The sequence below is a fragment of the Schistocerca piceifrons genome, chromosome 2, assembly GCF_021461385.2.
Source record: "Schistocerca piceifrons isolate TAMUIC-IGC-003096 chromosome 2, iqSchPice1.1, whole genome shotgun sequence".
NCBI classification, from domain to species: domain Eukaryota; kingdom Metazoa; phylum Arthropoda; class Insecta; order Orthoptera; family Acrididae; genus Schistocerca; species Schistocerca piceifrons.
This window is the reverse complement of record NC_060139.1, coordinates 483451929-483477758: the sequence shown is the minus strand read 5'-3', so window position 1 is coordinate 483477758 and position 25830 is coordinate 483451929. Positions and strand designations below refer to the sequence as shown.

General features: G+C 37.0%; 1 protein-coding gene across 3 annotated transcripts in view; it reads left to right on the top strand.

Annotated features, from left to right (window-relative positions):
* Positions 1-25830, top strand: part of LOC124776280 (PAT complex subunit CCDC47) — a 76461-nt gene that overhangs the window by 7012 nt on the left and 43619 nt on the right. The window contains exons 1-4 of one of the 3 annotated variants that reach the window (XM_047251183.1): positions 11016-11349; positions 11448-11702; positions 18954-19070; positions 20791-20965. In XM_047251183.1, the coding sequence (XP_047107139.1) occupies positions 11347-11349; positions 11448-11702; positions 18954-19070; positions 20791-20965 (550 nt within the window). In that variant the 5' untranslated portion in view covers positions 11016-11346. Of the gene's footprint in view, positions 1-11015; positions 11350-11447; positions 11703-18953; positions 19071-20790; positions 20966-25830 lie in introns of those variants that run through there. The other 2 variants (XM_047251184.1, XM_047251185.1) reach the window with 2 other exon arrangements.

The window sequence follows — 25830 nt, the reverse complement described above, 5'->3', positions numbered from 1 at the left end:
TACGTTCTCATGGTAATGGCAGAGACACACGTTGTGCGGTGTATCTTGTAAGGTGCACAGAAACTTGGTCTTGATGTGCAGAGCTTGGACAATTTTATGGACATGTCAGGGAATTCCTCTTGATATATAGCATGGGCTTCTTTCAAGGTCATGATCATGTACCTATTCTGGACTTTGGTTTTTCCACTTTCCTTATCCTTCATTATCACATAATCTTTCATCCCAGGAGTTTGGCATTAAATATCATCTCAAACATAATAAGTATCAACAGCTTCTTCTGTGCCTGGATTTAGGCAGCTAATTCCAAGACAACTTTCTTGCACCTTCTTGAACATCTAGGTAAACAAGTTTCTACATGTTTAACTGCTTTCGTTAATGAAGCGGGAGATTTATATGGACTGTTGGGGTAGGTGACGTAAGCATCACTATCACTGCTGGGCTCTAACTTTATTTCTGAATTTTCTTTGATTAAGTTTCTCTTTTTCTCGTTATTTCTTAAGTTGAGCAACAGTTAAACTTTGCTGTTTTTTCCCTTACCTGTCTTTCCCCTTAATCTCATCACGTAACGCTGTTTCCAGTATTCTCTCATTTCCTCACCTGATGTGAGGAGCATGATAACACTGTAAAAATGAAATATCTTGTTTGATAAGTATTGTGGAAACAGTGTAATTGCTAGAAATAAGCTAATATCTATTTTCAAAAAAAAAATTCTATTCAACACACTATATTAAAATGTCTCTATTATTTAGGCATAATATGTAGTGACCTTTAAAGATAACTGCTAGTACATAGGAAGTCAGTAACTTCTTTTACTATAGACAATATTGAGCCTGCCTTATAATTTGGCATTGTTATTGCTTCCCAGAGAAAACATAGGTTATAGAAGAATAAATACTGTTTATCAAAATAATTAACTCCATTCTATATGTGGCATGCAGCCATTTAGTCATTTCATTGTAATCTTTACTAAGGAAGCTTATTAACTCACCTATCAGTGTTTACTCTTCAGACTCACTGAATGTAAGTTTCTTCTCTCTGAAAAGAACATTCTTGGTTTGTAGAACTTCCCCATTTTCCCTCCAATTTTTACTAATAGTATATCCAACATACTAAATTGCAGTATAGCCAACATATAAATGTATTTGACATACAACTTCTTAAGGAATGTCAGTCAAATTCAGTTATAAAATTATTGTCATTCCGTTACCGCAAATGTGTCATTCCATTACCACTATAAAATATTGTCTATAATGAACATTTTTTTTCTCTGCTGTGATACTTTTATCTGTCTCATAAATCTGTATTTGCATGTCTATTTTCAGGAGTCTATAAAACTGTATTGATCCTGAAAAACAAAATTTCAGGCTTTTTTCAGTAATGGAATGACAGGAGATAACAATAAAAAATAAACCAACTTGGGAACTGTACTAATTAAATAAAATCAATATAAGCTGTCGAAATGGGCTGCCCTTAGATACTTGTAAAGTTTTTCCGATGTATTCCGTTAATAAATTGCTTTACAATGCATCATTGTAGTACTTTTGAAAACTAATTTCTTAGAGGGTCTAGAAGCCGAAATTTAAGACAAGCTGTAAAGCCATTTGTCCAGTTCCAGTACTTCTTAACATGAATATGAAGCTTCAAATTAAAAAAACTGTGTTTCAGCTAACAGAACTGATAATCAGATTTGTAATAAAAATATTTTTAAGATTTGTATCCATGTTCTCATGTAACAGCCCCTCTCCAGATGGAAGTGTTTTGTCATGGGTGGTTCTCCCAAGGCTGTCAGCAGTTCTGGTGGAATGTTGTCTACTCCCATGGCCTTCTTTCGACTTAGGTCTTTCAGTGCTCTGTCAAATTCTTCACACAATATCATATCTTCCTTTTCATCTTCATCTACGTCCTCTTCCATATCTATAATATTGCCCTCAAGTACAATGCCCTTGTACAGACCCTCTATAACTCCTTCCACCATTCTGCTTTCCCTTCTTTGCTTAGGACTGGTTTTCCATCTGAACTCTTGATATTCATACATGTGGTTTTCTTTCCTCCATAGGTCTTTTTAATTTTCCTGTAGGAAGTATCTAATCTTGCCCCTAGTGATATGCCTCTACATCCTTACATTTGTCCTCTAGCCAGCCATGCTTAGCCATTTTGCACTTCCTGTTGATCTCATTTTTGAGACATTTGTATTCCTTTTTGCCTGCTTTGTTTACTGCATTTTTATATTTTCTCAATTCATCAATTAAATTCAGCATCTCTTCTGTTACCCAAGAATTTCTACTAGCCCTCGTCTTTTTACCTACTTGATCCTCTGCTGCTTTCCCTATTTCATCTCTCAAAGCTATCCATTCTTCTTCTACTGTATCTCTTTCCCCTGTTCTTGTCAATCGTTCCCTAATGCTTTTTCTGAAACACTCTACAGCCTCTGGTTCTTTCCATTCATCTAGGTCCTATTTCCTTAAATTCATACCTTTTTGCAGTTTTTTTAGTTTTACTCTACAGTTCATAACAAATAAATTGTGGTCGGAGTCCACATCTGCCCCTGGAAATGTCTTACAATTTAAAACCTGGTTCTTAAATCTGTCTTACCATTACATAATCTATCTGAAACCTTCCAGTGCCTCCGGGCCTCATCTACGTATGCAATCTTCTTTCATGATTCTTACACCAAGTGTTAGCTATTATTAAGTTATGCTCTGTGCAAAATTCTACCAGGCAGCTTCCTCTTTCATTTCTCACCCGCAGTCCATATTCACTTACTCCTTTTCCTACTGTCGAATTCCAGTCCAGTCTCCAGTCTCCCTTAACTATCTGAATAAGTGCTTTTATCGCATCATACATTTCTTCAATCTCTTCATCATCTGCAGAGCTAGTTCGCGTATAAACTTGTACTGCTGTGGTAGACATGGGCTTCATGTCTATCTTGGCTACAATAATGCGTTCACTACGCTGTTCATAGTAGCTTATCTGTGTTCCTATTATTCTATTCATTATTAAACCTACTCCTGCATTACGCTTATTGGATTTTGTATTTATAACCCTATAGTCACCTGACCAAATGTCTTGTTCCTCCTGCCACCAAACTTCACTAATTCCCACTATATCTAACTTTAACCATCCATGTCCCTTTTTAAATTTTCTAACATACCTGCCTGAATAAGGGCTCTGACATTCCACACTCCAATCTGCAGAACAACAATTTTGTTTCTGCTGTTAATGACATCTTCCTAAGTAGTCCCTGCCCAGAGATCTGAATGGGGGACCATTTTTCCTGTGGAATATTTTACCCAAGAGGTTGCCATCATCATATGACCATGCAGAAGAGCTGCATTCCATCGGGAAAAGTTATGGCTGTAGTGTCCCCTTGCTTTCAGCCGTTTGCAGTTCCAGCACAGCTCAGCCATTACGGTTGATGTTACGAGGTCAGATCAGTCAATCATTCAGACCGTTGCCCTGAAACTACTGAAAAGGCTGCTATTCGTCTTCAGGAGCCACACTTTTGTGTGGCCTCTCAATAACCGTTCATTGCGGGTGCACCTACAGTACGGCTATCTGTATCGCTAAGGCATGCAAGCCTGGCCATCAATGGCAGGTTCCATGGTTGAGGGGGGGACGGGGGGGGATAATATTTAAAGGTGATGAAATCTTTCGTATTCTACATCTTACGATCACACTGTATGTCGTAAGGGTAGGTATGTTGAATTGTATATTTTTTTGTTTATGTACGAGGAGTCTTTAACTGTCTGGTTTTGAAGAAGTGTATTGTGCAAAGAATGGTATTTTACAAAGTCATCCAAGGATGTCACATGACTGTACTCAGACGTTTGTGTCTAGTATCTCGCAAGTACATTTTATAGCCATATAGGTCTAGAGCTTCAGCTATTTGATGTGCTGGATACACTTTGGGAGGAGAGATGCAGTTGAGAGCTGCTGTAGTTGTGTCAGAAGTGTTCATATAGCTCGGTGGTACTGCATTACCTCAAAAAGTACATATCTACATTTCAGATTACAGGTAGTTGGCCCACACTGTTTTAATATATCAGGATGCCCCATATATCACTTGTTTCTGTTGAGATCTGTTACGTATGCATATTTAATTTAAAATTTTGAATGTGGTACTTAGATTAATTGTGTTGCTTAAAGGTTGATTTTCCACAAAATCTATTAACACTCCCTTTGAGAGCACCCATTCAACTTTGCCTAGTGACTCAGGGCATCTTTGTTTTCATTATTTAACTATCACAAAATCCTCATATCTCCTTTTACATCAGTAAATATGACTATGCCGTGACTAAACTGTTACACTTAAAATTGGAAAATGATCTTTTGGATCTTAGTACAGCCACACCATTTTGTGTTTTTCATTGTTTCCACAACTTGTTGGAAATGAATCTAATGTGATTCATTGAACAAGGTAATGCCAAATTGTTTCCTTTGTCCACTTAGTTTGGTAGTTATTGCTGAGATTTTTGTTAGTGGAACATATGCAAAAATGTCAGTTTTGTGTATCCTAGTAATTCCCAACCCATATCTCTCTATTTAGCTCTCCTCGGTTTTTGAATGGGTTTTACAGTAGAAGTCCTTACCTCTCTGCCGTGAATCAAAGCTGCTAATACATGCCAATTGTTAAACTTTCTTTTTCAGGTGTGCTGGAAGCTTATTTAATTCATACCTCTATTTAGTGTGCCGAAAAGACTCTTCATGTCTTAAGTCTTATGTTTATTTCTTTTCCTGCCCATACAGTTGTCACCTCGAGCCGCCCCCTCCCCCCCCCCCCCCCCCCCCCCCAATACAAAAACCCATGTTGTAGGACGTCAAAGTTAACAAGTGGTAATAAGTTATTCCATTCATTGTCTAATTTTATCAAAAATAGTGGTAAACAGACTGTCAGTTTGTTCAGATATGTTCCACTAATACACATTCTTTTTTTCAGTTTGAGAATGTGGTAATTTCTGTTTAACTATTGAGATCAGTTATGTGTTAAGGAATTATCATACCTGACTCTTCTTAGTTCAGTAGTTAGTTAGTTTCACGTTCCATAGGTAATTTTGCAGGATAGAACAAGTCATTTTGCATTCACACCGCAAATTAATTTGCACATATGGTTACATTCTGAACAATGAAGTTTTTTCCCAAAAAAGGGAAAGAAGGTGTGCAGATGTTGTGGGTTAGTAAGTCCTGCCCACCACCTTTTAAACATTACAGTGTTGGAAATTGTTCTGTGGAATAGGAGTTGTGAAGCAGAAACTTTCTCAGTTTGTTTTCAAATTTTACTTTGCAGTCTTTCAGACATTTTATATCACTTGGTAAGTGATCAAAAATTTTTGTTGCAGCTTTGTGTATCCCTTTTTTGTGCTAAAAACAACCTTGATGCAGAGTAATGAATGTCAGTTTTCTTTCTGGTATTGTAATTATGTACATCATTATTCCTTTTGAGTTGTTGTGGATTATTTACAACAAACACTGTAAGGGTCTAAATATGCTGTGAAGCAGTAGTCAGAATGCCCAACTCCTTAAACAGGTCTCTACAAGATGACCATGGATGAGCACCACATATTATCCTTACAACGTGTTTTTGTGCAATGAGGACTTCCTTTCATAAAGATGAATTACACCAGAACATTATTCCATATAACATTACTGAATGAAAAATGTTCAAAGTATGTCAACTTACTGATCTGTCTCTCCCCAAGATTTGCAATGATTGTAAGTGCAAATTTAGTGAAACTAACTTGTTTCAGGATTTCCAAAATGTCCTTTTTACCAATTTTAAAATCCCGTTATGGACACCTAAGAATTTTGAAGTTTCCATTCTATTTAATATTTCCGTGCCCTGTGTTATAACATTGATGTAGTGTCCCTAGATGTGCAGAACTGAACATGTTGTGTCTTTTTAAAATTGAGGATGAGACCATTCAGTCAGTGATACTTTTAAGAACTTCGTTTACAATTTCTTCTGTTCTTCAGTTTCTGTATGTATACTTGGATTGATTAAATACTTACATCATCAGCAAAAAGAACTAATTCTGCTTGTTTTATATTAGACAGCAGATCGTGTACACGTATGAGGAACAATAATGGACTACGATTGGGCCTTGTGGATCCCCATACATGATTTCTCCCCAGTAAGAATTATGTCCCTGGCCTACATTGGTTGAATTACTGAGTACAACTTTCTGCATTCTTTTGGTTAGGTATTACATTATCCATTGTTTGGCTATACCCATCAACCCCATAATACTTTAATTTACCTTGGAGAATACTGTAATTCACACATTCAAAGGCCTTAGATAGGTTGCAGAAAATACGAAATTTTGTTATTTAATGCTTGTGAAATCTGGTGAGTGAACATGTAAATGGCATTTCAGTAGAGCAACACTTCTGAAAGCAATACTATGATTTACTCAGGATATTATTGTTTATAAGGTGAAATACTATTCTGGAATTCATCATCTTCTCAAAAGTTTTGGAAAATGTCAGCAGTGAAACAGGCTGGTAGTTATTGATATTTCTCTATCACTTTTCTTCTAATGAAGTCTTATATTAGTTGTACCATCAATGTATACTACACACACACACACACACACACACACACACACACACACACACACAGAAAGTTGACACTTTGCACGGCGGCTGATTGGAGCGACCGTAACGGCATTTCCTATTTACAGTCACTCCCATCAGCCACAGCACCGAGTGTCAACTTTGTTTGTGCGAATATTATGTTCTTCAGTATACTAAGATGCTGAAATTGCTGTTTAACCCTTTCCAGCCTAACTTTTATTTACTTGTGGGAAAAAATATTTTTTCGCGTATTTCCCTACATAATGATTGGAAAAATACATATTTATAAGAAATTTTGTTATTTTTTGTTTTTGGAGGGAAATTTGGGATGACTCCATATGGCAACATTGGGCAGGATTTGTTTCCTTCAGTCAGGTGGTTGGGATGTCACAGTGCTTGGTAATGGAACTTGAATGAATATTTTAATTACACAATTTGATGCGTTTAGTAAAGAAAAATTAGTACATACAATAATGCAACTTGCACTTCAGGACAATTTTATGTTTTTTACATCATGATTGTTACTTTACATGAAAATTTAAGAAACAGTTCCTGTCTTTGGTAAAGCAAAGAGGTTTATTACATTTGATGCATTTCGTTCGAGAATATGCTGTAATGCACAATTTACATCTCTGTTTGTTTTCTACATGCTGTGGCCAGTGTCCAATGTCATACCTTACATCATCAACTGGGCTGGGAACCAATGGGGCTCGTTTCTTCACAACTGTAGGCGATGGACTGTCATCTGATGGCCGTCCTCGTCTTCTTACCAAAATGTCTCCTGCTTTTGGTAGTAGTCCATGAGCTACATCAGACCGAAAAATCAACATAGACATGTGTTTCGTAATTCCTCTTTGTCTGCAATGTCGGCAGTTTAGGAGCCACACATTCACAACACACATGTCAAGGAGGTGGAATACGATCCTTGGATAAAATCTTTTCACACCAATATTACTCCTATACAAAGCAACCAGCATGTCGTGCAGATCAACTCCTCCCGTTGAACGGTTATATTCTTTAACAATGTCTGGCCTTGGAACATCAATATATTTTCATTCTCCCACTGACCAACGTCTCACTGGTTCTACTGGACTTACTCCTTTGTATGATGATGCAAGAACGACAGACTTGTTATCATACCACTTCAGCGCTATGATGTTTCTTTCTGTTTCAGTTCGGTAATCGTATTATCCTCGTCCCTGCTTTTTCAGCTCACTGTCTGGTTTTAGATTGCAGCCTTGAAGTCTTGTGGATCTAACAGTTCCAACAGCCAAAATGCCATAGTTTTTCAGGGCAGAAATAAGATTGTAAGAGGTGAACCAATTGTCTGTAAACACTTTAAAATTTTTATATTTTGGCAGACCTTCCACAAGCCTTATCACAATATCACCACTTATACCAAGACCAGTATCATTATGTACAGTTCCTTTCACTCAGTATATTTCAAAATTGTACACAATTCCACTAGAACCAGCATGGGCAAAAACTTTTATACCCCACTTGTGTAGTTTGCTTTTTACATACTGTTTCAGGGATGAATGACCTTTGAAAGGAATGATTAATTCATCCACTGAATGATATTCCTCAGGTTCAATAATTGAAAAACCTTGTTTGATTTTGTCAACAAATGGTCTCACCTTGAACAGCTTGTCATAATCAGGGTCCTCTCTTTGTTTCATTTTAGTGTTGTCATTCACATGTAAATAATTTCTTAGCTTATCAAACCTATTTCTAGGCATTGAGTCAGCTATTGGAGAGAATCTTGTAGCCTCTGCCCAGTACATTCTGTAACTAGGCATTTTCACAACACCTGCTATTTCACGAAAATTTGTATCTAAAGATGCACCTGTTTTCTGTGTGCAGTATAGATTAGATTGCTCGACTAGGTTCTGGATAATGTCATCACTACACATTGTTCTGAAATACTGCAAAGGTCTCAGTTCATTTCCTGGAGGTTCAGAAAAAACTGCATTACATGATGTGTCCACTTCTTCAATGTCCTTCATTCTCCACCGAAGATCCCGGTGTGTATCACACTGAATTTTCTGAGCTGAATGACTTGGTGCAAGGTTTGGCTCAGCAAGTAATCTTGAAGCTAAGGGAACATCATCATCATCATTGGCTTGAGGGTCCAGAATTCCAACCACATCAAGGTCCATTCCTTGAAGAAACTGTATATCCAGTGTAGTAGGGTGCTGCTGCCGAGCATTTTCAATCTCTTCCTCCAGACGTATCAAGGTCAAAATCAGATAAATCACCTTCGAGAAGCAGCAATATTTCTTCTTCTGATAATGATTTATGATTGTGAATCATCTGGTAAACAAGCCAGAAATTTTTTACTAAAGCAGCTAAAAAACTGGTAAATTATATCATTAAAAATTTTAACATATTAATATTAGTTAGTATAATAAAGCTTCAAAAGAAACTTGAAAATATTAGAGTTACACATTATGGTAAACTTTAGTCGAAGTTATTGCATGTACTACAGTTGGTAACATAACAAATGCCCAATGATGCCAAATGGAATCACACATGTTTGTGACTTCCAAGCAGAAAATTACCATAACTAGCATTATTTTCAGAGTGTTTACTAGTTAATTTACACTTTCAACAATAATTTATTAGTGCAACTTTTATATTAGTTTGCTTCCTTTACCTTGATATAATATTTTGAAAGTCCAGCTGGATGCACTGTACTGTAGACACCATGCAACAATACTTTTGTCAAGGCATTGTAGCCTGGTGCTCTCTGTTTTAGCGAATTCGCGGTAGCCAACCTAAGAACAATGAACTTTAGAAAGCCCTGTACACTTGTTTATAATCTTTGGACAAATAGTTTGGCCTTGGGAAAAAGTTAAATATGATAATGCCATATGGCATCACTGGGCTGGAAAGGGTTAATTTAAACTTGCGTACCTCCTCTTTTCTGAAATAAATTCTTGTACCTGCATCACTGATTTCATGCCGGAATAATATGTTTCTTTTGAGCTGTGCACCTGTTTTTCACTGTGCTTCTCACTAGTCTGTGATTACTTACAAATTCTAAGGTGGCCTAGGACTATGATGCCATTCATAAAGTTAGTTTAAATTTTAGTTTGATTCTGTCTTTTCCAGAATCCATTTTATATTTGTTTTCTTCTGAAAGAAAGTGTTTAGAACAAATGTATTATCATTCTTGTCAGTTTCTACTGACATACGATATTTGCCATATCTTAAAGTTTCCCACTGAAGACTTGCTCTTTAATTTTGTCACATATTTGCATTTAATTTGTAACCACCTATTATTTTGTACTGAGATTTCCTGCCTGTCGGTTTCTGTAACTCTTTGTGATGGACTTGCACCTTTTCTTCAGAATGTGGATATGTTAAGGCAAAGACTTGAATAGTTTCTATGTATTAAAAATCTTTCATTTCTTTTCCAAACGAGGCTTGATATTGTGTTGGCAAATTCCTTCAATATCTATAAACTCTTTTTAACTTTTTTATTCACAATAAAGTGTATTCCTGAGTTTCTTGTTTGCTTTGTTTCTTGGGTATAGAATGCATGTCCTGATTTTAATTATGTTTTACTTATTTCTAATAATCCTACTAGGCCGATATCCCAATTGATATTAGTTAATTCCACTTTTTACTTGACTGGCCTTTGTATCATCCTAAGATTCTGTAACTATATTATCCCTGAATACAGTAGAAGCTGTTTGTGTCTAGCAATCTTTATGTGACTCAAGAAGAAGCTTTTTGATCAAATGGTTTACAGGCATTGTCTCACTGTGCTGTATGTAGTGTTGGTTCATGATCAGACCATTGATATTTCTTCCCCACAAAGATATCCCTCAGCTTGAGTAAATTATGTTTACTATCAATTACACAATGTTAATGATCTAGCGGACAATATTTATAGTAACATTTCACAGACAATTTAGTTATCTACAGTGAAATACATTCTGCATGAAGCTATACAAATATTCTATAAGATTTTAAAGTTATGCAGTGATTGTCAGCTTGCTTGAAATGTCCAAAATGTGAAATTATACCATTTACAAAAAAAAACGTATTAGCCTGTGAATACAATATTAGTGCATCACAGTTGGAATCTGTAAACTCATACAAATGCCTGGGTGTAACATTTAGTAGGGACATTAAGTGTAATGATCACATATGTTCAGTCATGGGTGAAGCAGGTAGCATACTGTGGTTTATTGGTAGAATACTAGGGAAATGCAGTCCAGCTACAAAGGAAATTACTTAAAAATCACTCATGTGAGGCATCCTAGAATACTGCTCTAGTCTGTGGGACCCACACCAAATAGGACCGGCAAGGGGTACTGAATGTATACAGAGGAGGGCAGCGGGGGTGTCACAGGTTTGTTTGACAAGCGGTAGAGTGTCCCTGAGATGTTGAAAGAACTGAACATCTAAGAAAGCGTACTAACAAAATTTCAAGAACTGGATTTAAATGATGACTCTAGGAACATACTACAACACCCTACACATTGCTCCCATAGAGATTATAGGGGTAAGATTAATTACAACAAGCTCAGAGGAATTTAAATAATCATTCTTCCCACATGTGTATGGAATAGGGGAAAATGCACTAATAACTTGTACAGTGGGATGTATCCAATTGCCGTGCACTTCACAGCAGTTTGCAGAGTATAGACGTAGGTGAATGGGAATTTGTGGATTTGACATTGGAATCTGTTGTGGTATGCTCACTGTGAAATAATAGATATTTCCACTCAGTTTCTGGAAGATGCTTGTTTTGAGTGTTATTTAATGGTAGGCTATACTCATATAAGTAAAATCCATATCATTAATTGTGTTATATATTATTATTTAACATAATGCCAATGATCACTTTTTTCTGAATGTTGCAGTGGATAATGAAGCCATATGTAATTATAATTCACATATTTCTTATTGCAACTCACATGTGGGTAGCTGCACATCTCAGAGATGAAGTTGAAGATAATGAGTTTGCAGAATTTGAAGATTTTGAAGAAGATGAGGAAGAAATTCCACTGAAGGACTCACAAGAAACCAATCAGGTGCCCAAAGCCAAAGCACCTCCAGATCATCCAGAAATTGAAGAAGAAGAGGAGGAGGAAGAAGAAGATGAAGCAGTAGTGGAAGTAAGTAAAACTTGACTTGGCATGCTTGTTGGTTGATTTTAGTTGTTTTGTGACACCATTAGACCTGACAATAACCTGGCCTTTTTTTTTAAAAAAGTTATGGAATGTTTCTCTTCTTTAGTATCACATGGGAAATATATTATCCACATATTACTTGTTTGCAATTAAATGTCGAGTAAAGTAATAGTCAAACAATAAAGGCACGTATTAAGACACAGCTTTCGTTTGTTAAATTTCATGAGGGCTATTCAATAAAGAGTGATGATGGAAAACACCTCCCATGAAAGCATTTCTCTCAGATTAAGGAATAGGAAAAAGTTACATTGGTCCAAATCCGAAGTATAGAGAGGGTGAGGAGTGCAATTCACATTGATTTTTGTAAGACATTTAGGAATAATATTTGCAATATGTGGCCACACGTTTTCATGGTGCAGCATCCACCTATTTCACAGATATGTGGTCTTTTGCACTTGATGTGAACTTCCAAACTTTTCAGAACAATCCTGTAGTATCGCTCATTTTATGGTTTGTGCAGGTAGAACATAATGATAAACCGTTCCATGAATATCAAAAAATGACTATAACTTCCCAGCAGAAGCAGTCCTGTTTTGCCTTTTTGTAAGTTGGTGATGGAGATTCCCATGCTGAGCTTTGCTGTTCGCTCTCAGGATTAAAATGAAGTAGCCATGTTTCATCAGCAGTGATTACCTTTGAAAGAAACTCTGGATTTTCCTCTAACATACCTTCAACTGCATGCAGACCTACAAGCGAATGTCCTTTCGTTTGGGAATTAGCAGTCTTGGAACCCACCAAGGACAAACATGTTTTAGGTGTAAATTATCTTTGCCAACTTGTGGGTGGCATACTGTTGAATTTTCTGTGCTCCAGAATGTGTTAGCAAGATTATTCATCGATCCTCTCGCACAGTAACACCTGCAGTGTTGTTTTATTCCGTAAGAGCAGTGACTGGAACACTGGGTCCAACTTCCTATGAAATTGGTTGTCTCCCGTCTTTAAACATTTTAAACCATCTTTGAGCTGTGCTCTAGGGAAGAACAGATTCTCCATAGGCCTCCTGCAACACTGCGTAGACCTCAGCTGAAGCTTAGTTGAGACAAAAGCAGAGTTTCAAAGTCGCATATTGTTCATCACACCTCGCCACCATGGTTGCAATATGTCTCAATTTGTGTGCCTCTCACAGGTGTGAACCAGGAGTGCCAACAATGAAACTAATATAGCATGTTCTGTATGCATTAAACAAACGAAATATCCTAAGATTAAATTCTAGCATGAGAAATTATGACAATAAAAATGTTATGACCATTCTTTAGTGAACAGCTGTTGTACATTTGTTATGTAGTAATACAATTGTGACACACATGTATCTGTCAAAAGAGTGATAGAAATGGCAGTGTGGGCTGTGTTGCTGTCAGTTTCTCTGGCTTTCTTTGTAAGATGAAGTCCAGATAAAACCTCTTTACTTTAATGGAGGTCCATTCCAAACTTTACTGCATGCCTTGGAACACAAACTGCACTAGGCCTATAAACTTAGTTACAGTGTGGGTAACAGGTGGCTGGCACTACTGTTGTTTTGTCTCCCTGATTAAATCAAATGTTGAAAAATTATGATAGAATGAATAATCTTATCAATATTTTAGGATCATTTGGAATAATTTAATGTTAGATTGCAGTTGAAATCACTATGAAGCCACTGTTTTGTTTATTGTGATCAGTCACAAACTGAGTGAGATGACAGTGGTTAGAAAACTGGACTCTCATTTAGGAAGAAAGCTGTTCAAATCCCCATATAATTATTCTTATTTAGGTTTTTCATAGTTTCCCTAACTTGCCTAAGCCAAATGCTGGAATGGTTCCTTTGAAATTCTGTAGTTTTTCTTCCTCCTGTTGAAGCTAATGTATTCTCTGAGTGACAGGACGTTGAAGTGTAATCTTCATTCTTCATTCAACTTTTTCAACTGGTTTGATGCAGTGCTTCAACTACACCTATCTTCTGCTAATTTTTTTCAGTTTGGAGCTCTCCTACACCCAATGTCCTTCCATCATATTTTACGTATATTAAGTTCTTCCTAGCTCTGTATTATTTTCTCTTAACTATTTCTTTCATTCTCAAGTTTACAGTTATTGGATGTGTCTCAGCATGTCTCACGAATTTGTCCCTTCATCTGGCAATGGCTTTTCTTTAGACTGTTCACTTCCTTTCTAAATTCTGTACTAAGATGTAAGTTTAACACTTTTTTACTGATATGCAGAAAGGCTGCTTTGTCTCTGAACAGAAGAATTAGCATCTGTTACCTTTGATCTTTAATTCCTCTCTTAATAGTAAAGGAAACCATACATGAGCAATGTGTTTGCCTGAGGGTAATAAAGTGAATGTAAGGCAGCTCAGAAGGTAACTATTGCAGATGTTGCTTTACTTTCTGTGATCTGGAGCCCTGAACACTCAAACAATTGGTAGGACGGGAGCACATAATTTGCTCTTTGGTGCAGTCCCCAGAAAAGTAACCACAACATAGTTTTGTGCCCAAGATGGGTCTTGCTAAAGTACAGTTACGGACACTGATACCAGGTAGCTACTCTAAGCAGGAGATACAGAAATACATACCCACTTCCACATGCTATTTGATTTCAAAAGCTCGTAAAATAAAGAATGAGAAAGGTATTTGGGCATGCCCAGATTCATACTGTGGGCATCTGTTGCAAGATGATATGCTTACTGTTGCTCTGCAATATTACCCAAATGATGACAAAGATTGCAGCAGCGAAGTCCTAACCGGGCTGATGTTATCTCTGTTAGTGAAAATGGTAAAAAAGTTAAAAAGATCTATAACAAGATCAATAAGAGAAGCGTATCTCCTAATGGAAAAAAGAGAACCCGAATTTAAAAATTGGTCTCACAAAATTCTCCTCCTTACAACCAAAATGGGTAGAATGCCAGTCAGTGAAGGAAGTATGCACATGTATTTACTGCTCTAATTTGAAACTTGTTTGCTTTGCCATAAGCAGTGTCACGAGAAAGATGTACACAGATGGACACTATGCTTTTGTGTATATGTCTAGAGACACAAGATAAATGTTGGTTGCAGGAGGGTGCAATGTGTCATGATACTGAAGTGATGACTGTTGAAGCATTACACCTTCAGGATGCTGACAATAACATAATATATGCATTGTGGGAGGGAGGAGAGTTGTTGAAGAAGACAGTAGAGCCAGACAAGTTTGATACAGAGGTTAGGCATTGGGTCATAAAAGGAATAGCTCACCATCATATCCAGACGATTCAGAGACAGCCATAGCAAAAGTAAAATCAGCTACATCCCAGAATACTGCCACATTAGTTCCTCGTTTCAACTTTGCTGAGAACTTGTCTGTTGCTTTACAGAACGAAATTCAAAGTTATCGCTGGCACACATCACAGGTATCAATATTCACATGTGTTGCTCACTTCCTGGGAACATCACACTGTTTTGCTATTGTCAGTGATGATCTCAGTCATGCCAGTGCACATGCATGTCACGCTGTCAGCATGATAATTGATGACATGGCATCAGAGGCCATGCATTTCATATACATTTGTATGTGACTGACGGTGCAGCATCTCATTTTAAAAACTGCTTCCAGCTTAATGAGCTTGGTCAGGAATTAAGACAAAAAAAGGGATATTTTCAGCAAAAGGTCATGGAAAAGGTGCATATGATGGAGTAGGAGGTATGCGTAAACATCTTGCAACAATATTTAATCTCCAGCATGAAGCTGTTGATACTATGAGAGATGCTACTAGATTTGTATACACCATATTGACATTAGTAACAAACATGAAACTCTTAATTATAAATGAACGTACATCAAGGGAATTCCAAAAGAGAGAGAGAGAGAGAGAGAGAGAGAGAGAGAGAGAGAGAGAGAAGAGTGTTCTTCTATGAAGCATGTGGTAGGAATTCAATCAAATCACTACTGGGTTGCATCCCAGAGTGACACACAAATTGCAAGAATGGTTCTCTACAAAATGCAGTCTGTTACTGTGTGAGAAATGCAGAGACCACAATCTACAATAAAAGACTTCATAGTGAGCCACTTCATTCCTTGTGTGTATGACAATCTGTGTTAGGTGGGGCAGATAATAAATGTCTCTCATGAACTGCAAGATATAACCATCTCCTTTATGACACCTCTTGGTCCTGCTTATGCTTTCAAATGGCCATCATCATAAGGTCAATGTACAGTTCCAATTTCCCTAGTACTGCTCTTATTGGATCATCTTTGTTTGCATGAAAATTCAGCTTGGCTATACAAGTTCAGTGAGCAGCAGATGAAAAACGCAAATGAACTCTTTCCAACAGTGCAGTGTTGATTGTTACATTGTAGGCAATTTTAATTTGTGGAGAGTCTGAAGAAGTAAAATCATGACAGAAGACCATAATAATTTTTGAACAATATCATAAAAAGAAAAATGGAAAAATGGGTATAAAAATATTCTGTATCTCATTATTGTTATAAAATGTATTTGAACAAAATTATAAATTGTTTTCTAACTCACCTATAATGTAAAGTAATTATTTTGTTTCAGAAATACCAGTTTTGCATGATATTTACTTAAAATCAGCAAGGAATTTAAATATTTAAGTGTCCATGTTTTTTTACCTTGAGAGTAGAGCTAGGTCTACCTAATAAAATTCTCACATTTTGTTCAGACAAGTATTGCCCACTCTGATTGTACATTTGCTAAGTAAAACAACCAACTAAAGTACCATGAAATTTTTAGAACATTAGGATGGGGGTTTTGGAGAAAATAATTTCTAAATAACCAAAAAATGTCAGATTCTTTCATCTTTATGTACAAATATTTTGACAGTTTAAGAATTTCATACATTAATGCCTTAGCTGACAGTTAGCAGTCTTCCACTTTATCATTTCTCAAGACAGTTGACATCCTGTGACTATTCATATTTTCAAAACAAAGTATTTATTGAAAGTATTCAGATCTCTATCACTTTTGGTTTCTTTATTACAATTTTTCAATTTTCCCTTTCATTACAACATTTTCACAAATACTCTCATTTTGAGAGGTCTGTAGCATTTTAACCCATCATCAGAAAATCAAAATATTATAGTTTTGGAGAGGTACCGGGTGGAACTTAAGATACCGGGTGATCAAAAAGTCAGTATAAATTTGAAAACTGAATAAATCATGGAATAATGTATATAGAGAGGTACAAATTGACACACATGCCTGGAATGACATGGGGTTTTATTAGAACCAAAAAATACGAAAGTTCAAAAAATGTACGACAGATGGCGCTTCATCTGACCAGAATAGCAATAATTAGCATAACAAAGTAAGACAAACATGTTTATTGGAAATGCTCAATATGTCCTCAACAATAGCTGTATTTGAGGAATAATGTTGTGAACGGCACTGTAAAGCATGTCTGGAGTTATGGTGAGGCACTGGTGTCGGATGTTGTCTTTCAGCATACCTAGAGATGTCGGTCGATCACAATACACATGCGACTTCAGGTAACCCCAAAGCCAATAATCGCACGGACTGAAGTTTCCTTGTACTCCCACAGATTTTTTAAATGCTATTGGTTGTTTCTTAGAGATGTTGGATCTAAGCTGGTGGCACCTTCGTAAGTTTTTCTACAGATTTTGCAGTGAATCGCTACTGCTATTTCTAGTGGGAGCAAAGCTTCAACATGCTCCATGGAATTGATATAACGTTTTGTTGGTGACAGGTTTTGAGTGAGCACAAAATTTAATTCTGTAGCAAGGATTTTCAGTGTAATCTCATAACACTTCTTTCAGTGAGGTTAACTACAGTATGGGTCCCTGTTTCTTGTCACAGCTTTTTGGACAAGAGATCGTATTCTGCTGTCTGGCACGCAGTTGTTTTTAGCAATGTAGTTGTTTTTAGCAATGTGAATTCTACTTGTGACAGTGTCATATTTTCAACCCATTCCCAAGAAACTGTAGAGTGTGTAGATGGCATGTAAAGCTGGGGCTGAAGAGAGTTTTAGAGTGATCTCTAGCATCCATCGGGTGTCACAAATTCTGTCTTGTACTAGTACTGGATGTACAAGACACATAATTTTGTTGGCTACTCATGTGTTAATAAGATGATAGATTTTGGCAAACATATGTACAACTTGCTTATCTTGACAGGTTGTTAGGAACATCAGCATACTCATCTTAGTCTTCCTGCAGACCTTGAGAATGTAGTAGATCTTATATGTGGCAGACAATTAGATCAGTCAAAGAGAGGCTCAAGAAACAAAAGTAACACACCTGACTGAAACAACCAAGCAAATAAGCTGCTGCAGATAGGATCAAGAAAGGAATTATGATGAGATCAGTGTCGCTGTGTGAACGCCAAGTTTTTGAAACAGCATATTTAAGAAGCCTGTCAAAGTAAGAGATACTGGAACACCCCCCCACAAAAGAAAGAAAAGAAAAAGTATGTGATGGAGGTTTCACTTTAAACAGAGCTTGGAGTTTTTCACTCACTTTCTTAAGATCCAACTGGCTAACCCGTCCACCAGAGTGGGAAAATGCTGACTTTTTCAGAGTATTAGTGTGGGCTCTGAAAGATAAAAGAGTATTGGGAGTCAAACTCTTTTATAAATAGCTCTGCAGCATCAACAACAGTGAAGATGATGACTAGGTTGGTCATTGAAATATTGTACATAAAACAGAATCCACAACTTTGCTGAATAAGCAAAAGCACACTGTTAGTCACACCAAGAAAACACTAGAGACCATAATGTTTTATGTATAATTAAAATTTTGTGAATGGAGAAGAATGTAGAACTTGTATTTTTTAAATGGTTTGTCTTGTTTCTTGAAAACTACTACTTTCCAGATTCAATACTTTTGCTTTGCTGAATATTCTAAAAATATTTTCCATGAAGAATGAAAATGAATTTCTCGGTGATATATTGAGGTTGTGGGTCTTTCATCTTTGAAGCACCATGGGGGAAAGGGGGGGGGGAGGAGAGGAGAGGAGAGAGAGAGAGAGAGAGAGAGAGAGAGAGAGTTGTGTGTGTGTGTGTGTGTGTGTGTGTGTGTGTGTGTGTGTGTGTGTGTGTGTGTGTGGGCGCGCGCGCGCATGCTGGTATATTAAAGCAGTAATAGTATTAATTTGTTTTTAAGCTTTGAATGAAATTGTACTTATTTGTTTGATTTTAAGCAAATATCTTTGATGTCTCATTGCAGATTGTCTGTTTCTTGTTTCAGGATGATGATGGTGAATTTGATCATTTCCAAGATGAAGAAGAGTTTGAAGGTTTTGATACTGTTGGCCAGGGAGGCAAGCCAGATGACAAAGAAGCACCAAAAATTACAATAACTAAGGTAAAGATAGTGAAATTCAGGAGGTACTTCTTTTCATTCTGGCAACATTCAACTCATTTCTACACACAATTGCACCACAAACAAATTGCCACTAATGAATATTCATTTCCAGTAAATTTGTAGTGAATGCCATCCTGGCCTGTCCAGTAGATGATTTGCTGTGTAATGTATTGGTATCACCTGATGATGACTTGCTCAGAATTTGAGACTGACCTGACACTGAAAAATACCGTAATTACAAGATGGTTATTGTATTCCCCGTAGATATCATACCTAGTGTGCTAGTCACCTTTCTGTTTATTCCTTCTTCTGTGTGCCGCCCAGGGTAGCTGTGCGGTCTAAGGCGCCTTGTCATGGTTCGCAAGGCTCCCCTCTGTCGGAGGTTCGAGTCCTCCCTCAGGCATGGTGTGTGTGTGTGTGTGTGTGTGTGTGTGTGTGTGTGTGTGTGTGTGTGTGTGTGTGTGTTTTTGTCCTTAGCGTAAATTAGATTAAGTAGTGTGTAAGCCTTAAGGACTGATGACCTCAGCAGTTTGGTCCTGTAGAAACTTACAAATTTCCGAAATTTCCTTCTTCTGTGTGGCTGCTATCCCCTATTTGAGGAATTGGAACAATTTCTGTGTGCTACACACAGTGTGTGATCAAAAATTTTCTGCAGCAACATTTGTTCTGAGTAATCTGACACTGTTTATAGGTGGTATGCCTCAAGGCAAAACTGATGAAGTGGTTCTTCCGTCTGCCAAAAGAAGGTTGCAGTCACTCGTCAATGTAAAGCTTTAGTGTTTAACTGTTTATTTGACATTGCGTATAGGGGAAGGGAGCAGAGAATTCAGTGACTTGCATGGTAATGTGATTGATAATGTGCTGGTTAAGTACGGTTTGCAACTGGTAAAAATTGCTTCAGCAATCAGACTCAATTTTGTGTAGGGGAAGGGAGCAGGGAATTGTATTGTCATATGGCTTGCTGTATAGTATGACTGGAGAGGTGGCTTGTGAAGTACTTTTGCAAGTAGCACATATGCTCCAAAAATCCAACTCAAATTTTTGTAGTGGGAGTCACTCATATTGGTCTGATGTCAGCCAGTTAAATCATATGGTTATCATGTTGATCTTAAGATATATGTTAGGAACTGAAAGCCATGGATGTGCTTGCTGAGAATGCTTTATATTCACAGTAAATACTGAAAGTGTTATACTTAGGTTGTTTTTCTGTGGAAGGTGCATCTTCATGACTTCCTGCAGCTGATGTATATAGTTACCTTTACAATCAAAGTTGTATACTTCGTGTTACTTTTAGTTCTTCATTTTGCGTAGGGGGATGTGGGGCAACTAAATATAGAGATTTGTAAAATGAAGTACATTTGTATATGAAATGTTTACTACTGATTTAGTCCTCTAGTCTGGGTCTGATCATATGATTGTCTTTCGCAGTGAACTTTGCTTTCTTACAATACCAAAATTCCTTTATTCTTTGTGAATAGATTTGTGTGCACACTCTGTCCACGAGGCATAGTGTCTTGTATTAGTTCTTTGTGTCATTTCATACTGTTTCATTACTATTATGAATTAATATTTTCATTTTGGCTTATTATGCTATCTTTTCTTTTAATAAGTATATGGTCTGGGAGTGTGTTTCTGTTATGAATGTCCAATTGAATGAAGGTTAAATTAACATATAAACTAGTAGTTATTGGGCTTACAGGAATTGCATCATCTGTTGTAGGTTCCACTGCACTTCAGAACTAACTGGGACAGTTTCTACCTGGAAATGCTGATGATTGCTGGTTTAGTAGTTTATGCCATAAATTTTTTCAGTGGAAAAAGCAAGAATAGCAAACTAGCAAATGCATGGTTTAATGCACACCATGGCATTCTAGAAGAGAATTTCAGTCTTGTTGGTTAGTATCAGAGTGTCCCATAATTTAGACTCAAAAAATTAATTATCCTTATGCTAGTCTAGTCTATGTTTATTATGAAGTAAATTGTGTTTATAATTTTGCTTGATCAGTATATTTTTGAAGCTCAACAGTATAAGTACAGTATCCTCCTGATTATTCATAGTAATTGAAAAATAATTTTCAAATATATATTCTTTGTTTGAAAGTTGTGTGCACTGTAGGTCTGTTATTTCTTAGAATTATCTGTGATGTTAGTCTGCTTCTGAAAAGAGATGACATTTTTTCACACAACATTTTGAATTTTTCTTGCAGCAGTGATGTCATTGTACTAAAACCTGCAGTGACCCATATAATCTCGGAGAGTATTGACACATTGCAATGCAGTACTATGACCGACAGGGCTACTGTCTTCATCTCCAATTTCACATTCAATGTCCTCTTCTTTGTTTTTTGTGAAGCAGCTGTCACAATTCCAGCATAACTCACTGACTGGAAGCAGGGTTATAGGCATCGGGCTTCAGCCACTCAGTCAAGTTTTCTTCATTGACATCTTCAGAACCATTTTAAACCCATTGTCAGATTCATTATTTGTGTAGTTATTTTTTCATCACTGAAATCTTGAAAATCAGTTTCTTCTGTATATGGAAAAATTTCCCTCCATCATCGAACTAGTGTGTGTGGCTTGACTTCCTGTCAGGCATCAGAAATTCCATGTATAGCATCTAGATCTGTCAATCTGTCCCAGAATGCCACCAAATCACCCTCATCAACTAGCATTCTCAGTAGACAAGGCTGGTAGTGTTGTTTCACTGATGCAGTTACGCCTATTCCATTGACTGTATAATGGCAGTCATGTTACGAGGTAAAAGCTTAGTTTCAATGAGACCATCATCAGATATGAGAATCCTCTCATCGGGAACTAAAAGGGGAGTTATCAAGCAATAGAATAGCCTTCTGTGGCAATCCTTTCTCTTCTAGAAATTGCCAAACTTGTGGTACAAAATTTTACTATCCATTCCTGCTCCTTCCTGGTTGTAATAAAGCACAGGGAAATCCTTATCTGCAATATCCTTGGCTGCTTGTGATTTTCTTTTTATTTTCCAGTCACTAGTAGTTTCATTTTGTGGCTCCCAGAAGCATTAGGGCTGCACAAAATTGTAATGCTTTCTTTAAATGACTTTTATCCAAGACCACGAATTTTGCTCCTAAAAGTTAGGGTTCTAGTTGGCAGACATTTCCAGTGCAGACCACTTTTATCTGCATTATAAATTTGGTTGGGTGTGAAATACTCTTATTGCATAAATTTCTGGAACTCATCCTGGAAAGAATGAGCTGCTGTAAAATTTGAATTAAGCCTGCAAATCCCCTGACATTATTTGAATATGGTTAGCCATCTGGATGAGGTTTAAATAGAGCTTCATGAAATAATTTAACTTTTTTGGCACACACTGTGCCTGAAACAATGACACCTTCTGTTCATTTTTGGTTAAATCATAGCCAAAGAGCAGCATCTAATTCATCAGGTATAGATCTCTTAATGCATTTTTGTGCAGATAATCCAGAATTAGAATCGCATTTTGGGACAAAACCTTGTATTTTCTGCTTATCCTTTTTAATGTCCTGTACAGTCTGCATTCCAGTACCATAATCAGCACTTAGTTTTGCAGCAGTTTCCCCCCATCTTTCAGTTAATTCTAATTTTTGTTTTAATGTCAAACATGTTTCATCTATTTCTCCGTCATCACTTTTCTTTCAAATTGCTTCCTTGTCAGTTACGCACCGGCTAATATTGGAAAACAGAGTTTGTTTTCTATTTACATGGAACAAGCAGGCTAATAACAGTGGAAATGGCACTCTGTTGCCACACGGCAGTTGTTTAAACAATGGAAATGGCACTTATTGTCATGCAGTGGACTGTTCTTTGCTATTTATTAGAGAAAAAGGTGCAGATGTTTTTTAAGCATGAATAATCCACAAAGCAGATAATCTGCACACACGTAATCAGGAGTGCACTGCTGGGTGTGGTGGTTGTTTGGGCAGACAGTGGTTCTTTTGAGCTGTAACAAGTGCAGTTAAGATTCTGTTAGCATTGGTTACTTTCCAAGTACTTTTGAATAAATGTAATTCACATAACAAAAAGAATGTGTACATAAATAATGTGCCCTTCTTGTGTCTTGTGATGCACATAGTAGACATCTCTGTACATTTCCAGTGTATGAAAAATCTAGTTTGTGCACATGATATATTTTTTCGCTGTTAGTACACACAGCTGCCGTTCAGTTCAAATGGCTGCTGTGTGACAAGCAGTTACTGGTAATAATCAAGTTGTGATGATAAAATCAGTTTCCTGTGTGCAGTGTAATGTTTCCTCTCCTCGGGGTTCTGCCATGAAAATACAAAATAGAAAATCTGATTGGGTTTTGAATTTTGATGGAGTAAGTTACGGATAAGGCGGACTTCGTATCACTGATTGAGATAGTGCTGTAATTTGACCGTGAATGGCAGACCAGGTCGGCAACACTACAAAAAGCGACTGTAAGGAAGTAGCATCAGAAATAAGTTGAAATTTACCTTATAATTCTGTTAGAAACATAGTATTTATTATAATATAGTCTTCGTGGCTGCGTCTGGAATACTTCTTAATTTTCTTGTAGGATGACCTGTTTTTATTGTTTGCTGTCAGGATTAATTTATAAATTTGGCGATAACCATTGCGATTCACTACTGAAATAACTTCGTTTCATAATATAGTTTTAATTTCCTCATTGTTTAACACAGCGCCGAAAAATACACGTCTTGAACGTATGAAGACAAGAGAGTAATAAACTAGTTGTTAAAAACAAGCACCTTTAAAAAAAAAAAAAAAAAAAAAAAAAAAAAAAAAAAAAAAAAAAAAAAAACCAACAACCCTTATAAAAAATCAGTCGCTGGCGCAGCGCTCTTCTGCATGCGCGATCGTAAATCATATCTTTGCACTGGCGGAGGTGCGGCAGTCAAAGTACCGTTACAACAGCTAGTATTTGTTTGTATCATTAAGCATGATACTATAGCTGCCAATCTTTGTGTGAGAGCTACCTGAGCTTCCTTAACAGTACAGGTGACATTTGTTTAAATTTAATTCGCAAATTAATATGCGAAGTTAAATGAAGGCACATGCGCCACAAGTTCAAAATGGCTAAGCAGGAATGGCCAAAGGACAAAAGTAAGGCTGTAGAAATAGAAGCATCAGTCTTTTTACTGATTTGATGTGGTTCACCATGAATTCCTCTTGTGTGCCATCCTCATCATCTCAGAGTAACAGTTGCAACCTATGTCCTCAGTTATTTGCTGTATGTGTTCCAGCCTCTGTCTTGCTCTACATTTTTGACCTCTACAGCTCCCTCTAGTACAATGGAAGTTGTTGTGTGATGTCTTAACATATGTCCTACCATCCTGTCCCTTCTTCTTGTCAGTGTTTTCCATATACGGTATTCCTTTCCTCACTGATTCTACAGAGAACCTCTTTGTTCCTTAACTTATCAGTCCTTCTAATTTTCAACATTCTTCTGTAGCACCGCACCTCAGGTGATTTGATTCTCTTCTGTTCTGGTTTTTCCGCAGTCCACATTGCACCACCATATAGAGCTGTGCTCTAAACATAGGGGGGAGATAAATGCCACCTATGGAAAAATGAAAGAACTTTGGAGGAAAGGGAATCAGCTGTATAAATATCAAGAGCTCAGAATGAAAACCAGTACTAACCAAAGAACGGAAAGCTGTAAAGGGGAAGGGATATATACAGTGGTTATACAAGGGAAATGAACTTGAAGACAGTATTATAGAAAGGGAAAAGGAGGTAAAGAAGACAAAATGAGAGATATGATAATGTGAGAATAATTTGACAGAGCAGTGGAAGGCCCAAGCTGAAACAAGGCCCCTGGCGTAGACATTCTGTTAAATTAATGCACTATTGGAAGGACCAGCCAAGCAAAACTATTCTACCTTGTGTACAAGACATATGAGATAGGTGAAATACCCTCAAACTTCAAAAATAATTAAATAATTCCTATTGCAAACAAGACAGGTGAGAACTGGTGGGAATATTTCCAAAGTATCAGTTTAATGAATCATCATCACAAAATACTGACATGAATTATTTACAGAACATTGGCGAAAACTAGTACAGGGTGAGTCAGCATTGTCTGATGGTTTTTAAATTTATAGCACCCAGTGACATTTTAAAATATAGTAACTTATTTTATTTCGAAAGATACACAGTGAATAAATGTTTACATCTTATGTGTTCATTTTGAGAGAAATTAATTGTTTGTGAAAGATATTGCCCTTCAAGTACTGGCCCTCTTTTTCGGTGTTCGCATTGACCCTCTGCACAAAGTTTATCATCACTCTCTCCAGCGTGTTACGGGTTATAGCATGAATCTGTCACTCAGTGGTATTCTGTAATTGAAGCACAGTACGTGACTTACTGATGTACACTTTGCTCTTGAGGAAGTCCCACAAGAAAAAGTCACATGGAATGAGGACAGGAGAGCAGGGCAGCCAGTCAACATCTCCTCAGTCGGATATCACTTTCCATGGAAACGACTTCCCTACTTCAGACATAAATATATTGGAAGTGTGAGCTGTTGCACAATCTTGCTGAAACCAAACATTTCAACAATTTATCCCAAGAAGACGAAGTTCCAGGGTGAGAAATTCACACGACATGGTCAAATAATGCTCTGAGTTCACAACAGTGGCTTTCCCATTTTCTTCAAAGAAATAAGGCCCCATGACACAAAATTTCCCTAATCCAGCCCACACTGTGACACAGCCAAAGAGCACCGACACTGTGACACAGCCAAAGTGCAGTGGGCACTGGTGCA